Source organism: Protobothrops mucrosquamatus, unplaced genomic scaffold, assembly GCF_001527695.2.
Source record: "Protobothrops mucrosquamatus isolate PMUCROS unplaced genomic scaffold, P.Mucros_1.0 scaffold1869, whole genome shotgun sequence".
NCBI lineage: Eukaryota > Metazoa > Chordata > Lepidosauria > Squamata > Viperidae > Protobothrops > Protobothrops mucrosquamatus.
This window is the reverse complement of record NW_015387998.1, coordinates 91652-99067: the sequence shown is the minus strand read 5'-3', so window position 1 is coordinate 99067 and position 7416 is coordinate 91652. Positions and strand designations below refer to the sequence as shown.

The 7416-nt window shown below is 33.5% G+C and overlaps 1 protein-coding gene across 1 annotated transcript in view; it reads left to right on the top strand.

Moving 5' to 3' along the window:
- CERKL (ceramide kinase like) overlaps positions 1–6689 on the top strand; it is a 38769-nt gene extending 32080 nt beyond the window's left edge. Inside the window, exons 8-13 of the mRNA XM_015823434.1 lie at positions 278–346; positions 954–979; positions 1054–1162; positions 3239–3335; positions 4931–5103; positions 6126–6689. Of these exons, the coding sequence (XP_015678920.1) occupies positions 278–346; positions 954–979; positions 1054–1162; positions 3239–3335; positions 4931–5103; positions 6126–6207 (556 nt within the window). The 3' untranslated portion in view covers positions 6208–6689. The remainder of the gene's footprint in view (positions 1–277; positions 347–953; positions 980–1053; positions 1163–3238; positions 3336–4930; positions 5104–6125) is intronic.
- The last annotated feature ends 727 nt before the right edge of the window (positions 6690–7416 follow it).

Here is a 7416-nt window from a genome sequence, read left to right as displayed (position 1 = left end):
TATTCTATCAAGCCTTCTTTTTCACATTTCCGTTCAGTAGGACATAATTTAGCCTACTCCATGCAGCTTCAAGATCTTCTTACCTTACATTCATTTTCCATTCATTCTGTTGAGGATTTAGTCTGTCTTCTAATACTATATTCATACAGGATTCATACTTTCTGTTCCTGCAGTTATTCTAGTATAAATTCTAATATACAGTACTGTTCAATATTCAAACCTTGACATACATTTTGTATATTTCTTCGTATGGAATTAAATCTTGTTCTGTCTGTAGACCAGAAGATTGTGAAATATCATTCCTTCCATTGAAGCATTTACAGCAAAATGGACAAGAAGATGATAGGTAAGTAAACTACTCAGAGGTTGATGAATGCAAAACTTCATTTTGTCCATAATATTAATTCTGGTTAATTTAACTATGAAGGGTTCATATTATTTAAAGCAGGGGTGTCAAACTGCCAGCCTACAGGTCGGATGCATCACACCAAAACCGCGCCCACCCCATTGCTGACAATGGGAAAAAAGTCGCGATATGTCGCGACACGTCACGTGATGTCGTGAGTTTGACACCCGTGATTTAAAGGTTGCTAATGTTTGTTAGATTGCATTCTGCATTCAATGTTTTCCTAAAAGGGCTAATGTAATATACTTGAAGACAATATTAAGGAGTTATGTTTCATTTAGATTTTGCTATGCTGTAAGTAATTTACCATTAGTATATTTTGGCTTAAAATATTAATAAAAAATAATCATGTTTACTTCAACAATGAAATGTATACTCAAATTATGTGATTAATACAGGATTTAAAGCTTTTCTTTCATAAATACATTTTTGTTCTCTTTTATTCAGTGTTAGATGTTTGTTTTCACAACATGATAAGCAAGCTGTGTGTTATTTATTTATTTATTTTGTCATCCTTCAGTGATTTTTAATTTATTATTATTTTTAGAAGGAAGAAAGGGAGACTTAAAACAGGTAAGTCTGCAAGTTTAATCACTCATAGAACATAATTAGGATTACTTGAAGCTAATACGGTATGTTATATTTAGACAGCACAGATGAGTGGCAGAGAATCCAGGGTCACTTCCTGAATGTGAGCATTATGGCAATCCCTTGTCTCTGTTCAGTGGCACCAAGAGGTTTGGCACCTAATACCAGGTCAGTAAGGATTTGTGGAATTAAACCAATTCCTTAACATCTTCTTGTAAAAGTTTGGCTTTCTCAGATAGCACGCAATCTAGAACCTCAGGGTTGGGAGAGCACGATGAAAAAAATTAAACTGGTTGACTCTGCATCTTTGGGAATTGTAATCAGTTTTTGTTCATGCAGATGCGGTCATCCATCTAGAATAATCATTGGATAATTATGGTGATTAAATTATCTTAGAAGTCTGACTTAAGTGGTAGTCACAAGTAGTAATCTCCTTTGGGCTTTGTTAATGGGGAAATCTAGACCTTTGGTTTTCACTGATTAAATTCAGTTATTGTGAAAGCTAAATATAAGTGCTAAAGGGAAAACCTGCATGCATAAGAAAAAGCAAAACAAACTGACAATGAAAGATCAGAATTTAATTTCAACCTTGTTAGTTTTAGGAGATCTTTGACATTTGCCAAACATACTTAGTTCAGCTGCTACCAGTAGATTCCTGTGACTCTTCTTAATTCTATTATTCACCAATATATCAACAGGCAGGGAGAATCTGTGGCCTTCTCTGCTTCCCTAAGTATAACTTTTAGCAATTCCAAATGTCACAGTGATAAGAAAGAAGGCTCAGAATCATGAAAACTAATCAAAACCTTCAAAAAATGAAATAAAGTTAGAGGCCTTTTGATGTTTCCACTTTGGAGTTGTAAGACCTTAATTTAGAGTTGCATAACTTTGGGTAGGCTAAAAGCTGCACCAGCTTTTGAATGTTATGGATGAGGAAAACTCTAAAAAGGAAATTGAGGTTACAGAAAAAGATTGTAAAAATAGGTGAGGGAATAAATTTATTTTAATTAATTGTGTAATAAAATATTTATATTTATTTAATTTATTTATTAAATTTATATGCTACCATCTCTCAGTTTGGGGAAAATATACACTTATAGTTATCCGCAACGCCTCACATCTTTTTTGATTTCCTGATTAAAATATACAAATAATATTACTACTGGTAATTATAATAAATATTCCATGCATTCTGTACACTCACTGGCATTTTTTTGTCTGCAAAATCTGAAAGAATGGGTTCAGTTCAGTCCTGGCAGACAACTTGTGACATCAAAGACCGCTCAAATTTTGATAAAATGTGTAATATCAAAATTTTCCATCACTTATAGTTCCTTCTGAATAAATCAGTTTCACACATTTCATTATGATTCTTACTTTTGACAGATGGTATGTGCATTATTCATGTGTACATATTTATAAAATACATTTCAAATGTTGAATTCTAGGGATATGTGTATGTATGTGTGTGTATGTGTTTATGTATACACACAGATACTGTCACTCGTAATTTGTAACTGCCTGGATGTTTTTGAAAATTTATCAAACGTTTTGGCTGGTTTTTAATTATTTTCTTGTAAAATAAATTTTCATATTTTTTTCAGAATTAAAAAATGAATGGGAAATAAAATACAACTAATGTGAAATTATACTATATTTCTTTTTAACAATAAAAACAACTATTCTTACATTGAACTACTTTGGTGTAGTAGTTAAGGCATCAGACTAGAAACAAGGCAACTATGAGTTTTAGTCCCATCTTGGGCACAAAGCTAGTTGGGTGAATTTGGGCCATCCACTCCTCTCAGCTCTAGGAAAGAGCCAATGTTAAACCAATTCTGAAAAATCTTGCCTAGAAACTGCAAGGCAGTCTCTGAGAATTGGACACAATTGAACAAATGGGGGGGGGGGATCTTACTGGCTCTACAAAGTTAAAATAAACTAAAACAAGGCACAGTTCTAATTGCATCTTAATTCTTATCAGTCACTGGCTATTGTTCCAGTATGCTAATTGTGCAGAGAAAAGCTACGTCTACAAATATTGTCATATGCATATTCTATGCAGTTACTTTCTGCGTACATTAATTTGACAATGTCATCCATTGAATATTATTTTACTTTTAAAAGAGATGAAATACTTGGGTTATTAAGGTAGATTCCTGATTATACTGTATCATCTTCTGATTAATTCATGGTTAATTACATTATTTAACTCATGCTTAATTTAACTGTTGTCATTTCTAGATTGGATGATGGAAACATAGCTCTTATAACTGTAAGGAATACTTCCCGGAAAGAATTTGTTAAACATTTGAAAAGATATGCTAGTGAGAAAAACCAGGTAAAGGGGTTACTCTTGCATTTGCAACCTGACATTATTTGACTTAAATTTTCTTAGCAGCTTCATTCACCAAAAGTCAGAGAAAGAAATAAGAGGATGAGGAGGAAAATCACATGTTTTAAAACATAATATAATAAAACCAGACAAAGATTTAAGGTGGAAGAAAGTTCACAATATAAGATGTTAAATGTTTTTTGTAAAGAGACTTAAACTTCCTGTCACAATACATTAGCCTACCTTTTTCTGATTTTGAAAATCACCAGACTAAGGCCGATTAGCCTATTTCTGTCCATCTGTTGCAGTTTTATTATAAATGGTTCTTATATACAGGAGATACTACAGTACAAATCTGCTAAACTGATTTTTTTTTTAAATCCCAAATGCTATATTTAAATATAGACTGTGCAATATTTAGGGCAAGAGAAGGGCAAAATCTACTATTTTGTAGATAGTTCTTTATTTTTATTTTCACTTACACACACACATCCAGAGTTAGTCAAGTCCTAGAGCGTATGGCTCTTCCTGACAATGGAGGTGACTAAATAACCATTGTATTTCCTTCCATGTTTTTTTATTTTGATATCTGAACCAAGTAGAGTACTTCAGCTTATCATTGTCATAACAAACCAAAACAGAAGCCTTGATTTGTTCTTGGCTTCTGATTATTGGATTGCTTTATGTAGATAGATATATTGTGATGAAAACAATAGTTTGAGCTTCCATATTTTTGAAATTGCTGCTAGTAATAGGAAAAACCAAAAGAGAGACTCTTAAGAGATTATGGTTTACCACAACCATGTAAACATATTCCAGATAAGTGATACAAAATATGATAGCAAACATTTCTATCCAGCATTTATTCAAGGCAGTATATCTGGACTGCAGAGGGGGATGGGAAGAATCTGAGTCTATTTATTCTGATTGTATTTTCACAATGGGATGTATCATAGTACTTGTATGTACCAAGTAATAAGTACCAAGGATAAACCCTTTACAGCAGGGGTGTCAAACTGCTGGCCCGCGGACTGGATGCATCATGCTGAAACCACACCCACCCCATTGCCGGCAATGGAAAATAAGTCGCGATACATCGCGACACGTCACAGGACGTTGCGAGTTTGACACGCCTGCTTTACAGTTTGGGAAATATAGATTAGAATTTATGGGTATTCAGCATGGTTCACTATAATGGCACAATTCTATAAACCTGGTATCCAAGGATGAATTAAGGAAGGTCAACCATCCAATTGGATTTGGCAGAACTAAGCATATACATGTTTTCCTGAGATGCCTTTGAGTGAGAATACCATTTAAGTTTTATTTCTTGATTTTAACAATCCTACAGAATGGGTGGCAATCAGCAGAAAAATTAAAATCACATAGCAAAATCTAGAATAATTTTTTAAAAAATTGAAACTTTGTTTTGCAAATTCCGTTCTGCAAAACCCATTCCCATTTTCTATAAGAATGCTAAAATGCTCATAGATATATTGTCTTCTAGCATTAGTTTTCCACTCTGTAATGGAAGCAGACACATGACAAATCCTTGCAGATACCAGATTTTTCAACTGTTGCGTTTATGCTTTGTATTTTAGTTCAGCTTTCCTTTTATTGATACTTACATTGTTGAAGAAGTAAAAGTCTGTCCAAGAACCGGAATGAAACATACCCCTGCAGATAATCTAAACTGTATAGATTCTGAAGAAAAGACTTATCCCTGGAATATAGATGGAGATTTAGTGGAATGGGCAACAGAAGTTCATATCCGGTATGATTACATTTTGTCATGTTTGAACTACAAGTGTTGGCAGTTCTTTTTAGTTTAGCATAAGCTTTGTATGGTGTATTTCCACACTACACAGGATAATGAGAAAATTCACATTGACCCAGTGTTTGGTTTTAATTTCTTGCAGAAAGATATTTTCCCTAAGCAGATCTAGGCGTAATGAGAAAGTTGGAGTATTTAAGTGACTTGTCTCTTTCAAGTTTCACAGTAATGTAGTTTGCTGCTGTATGATGGGCTCCTTCTCTTCTTGGACCATAGCCAAATCTTAACATTTGATGCAAAGAACATCTCGTAATGGGAAAACAGAATCATGCCTGTCTCTACCTGACATTTATATGTCATATTTGCATAGAAGCAGATACATCCAAATTTAAACTGTAATGTATAGACTTGAATTATAGCATTATGGATTTTATTGTCTGTTATCAATATACCCAGTTTCAAAGTGTACAAGATTAGGGAAGACACACTGGCATGCCAATACTTTAAGATACACGTATTGAAAATGTCAGTTTGGAGCTTAATGTTGGATAACAAATATCTCAGAATTATTTCCCAATTGATAGTTTTTTTAAAATCAAATGCTATGTATTTGTATATATCCTTACTGGTTGGAAATATATCTGAAGGTAAATATATTCTCCAATTAGCCTTTATGCATTCTGTTTAAAGCCTGTCAATGTGACTGAAGCTCATTTGAGTTACAAGTTAATAAAGAAACAAACAAAATAACTATCAAATTCTCTGCAACTCAGCGATACATCCATGCTTTGGCGCCATCAGTTCCATTTTCCTCAACTTATTTGTTGTACGAATGAATTACACACAAATACTTCCCCAAATTGGCCTCCCATTTGTATGAAGAGAACTATAAAGGAAATTATTTTTCTTCTATTTTTTTCTATTACGTAAACAGTATTTTTTCAAAAACATATGAACAAAAAGTACATGTTCAGATAAAGCAGTAATATCATAATTTATTTATGTTTCTCTTGCATTTTCAGGGTACATTCCCAGTTGATCAATCTGTATGGAGGAAATGTTGTTATTTTGGATAATCTGAAAGAATCCTGCAGTTGTATTTAGAAATAATCTACGAAAAAAATTACGGTACCTACTTTCCACCCCAATCATATTTATATGACAAAATTTGCATAAAGATATGGAAGTCTGGATGATTCAAGTTAGAAGTATGCAGTGTATCTCAAGATTCAACTCAGAACACAATTCAGAGTCATGGGAAAATACCCACTTTCTTATTGGGACAAGTGCTGTTACCTTCACCTTCAGGTTGGATCAAGGCATATTTTGTGATTCCTGTTTTGGGTTTTGTATGCAAATCACCCAGCTGTAGCTCTGACAAATTTGCAGGAATATTAAATAATTAGGGGAGATTGCCTATATTAGAGAAATAATGTAGACTTTGGGGAAGTCAGCTCTTTCGGTGTTAAAATTATTTTAGGTTCATACCGGTAACTTCATTGTTTTTAGACAGAACTAGATGTTGCTTATCCCTAAAATTGCACCCTCATTTTTCAGACAGCTGGCTCAAAGTGATGGAAGGAGGAAAAAAAATTCACTGACTGCCCCCAAGTGGATGTTTTCCTCCGTACAAGGAATGATCTGACTTAAGGAATGATCTGACTTAAAATGCCCCACCCATCCTACCCCAGGGTTTTTCATGGAAATTTAGCAATCTGCAAGAATGTAATATAGTTCCTCCAGAGACTAAATTGCCCAAATTGGATAAAAGTATTTTTCTTTGGGAAATTACCCACGTACCCAATCACAACAGGGACATTTAAATAAACTAAAAAGGTTTAATCTACATTGGGTTAAAAAAAAACCCCACCTTTATGATAAGCAGCTTGAGGTAATGAAGGGAAAAGTTTGGAAAGCATTGTACTGAAGGCAAAATAAAAATTCACTTGAACACAGTCAGTTTTCCATCACTGAGCTTTGCCTCTTGATCAGGAGTTCTGGACCTGGTTCAGGTCTTCTAATAGTTGATTATAATGAATGAACCCATGCATTACACTGGGCATTCAGCGACCTTTTTAGAACATCTTAAGGACTCCTTTCTAATAATTCACAATTTACAGGATATTTGGAGTGAGTTAATATATAAAATTATTACCCAGTTTTTAATTGAAATAGAAATATATCTGCATACTAACAGAATATTTTTCAATTTGTTCTTTAAAGCAAAACAACTAAAATACTTAGCTATGAATTATGATTTCATACGAGTAAATAAAATAAAAGTTGGCATATCAGCTAGACTTTTAAACATAA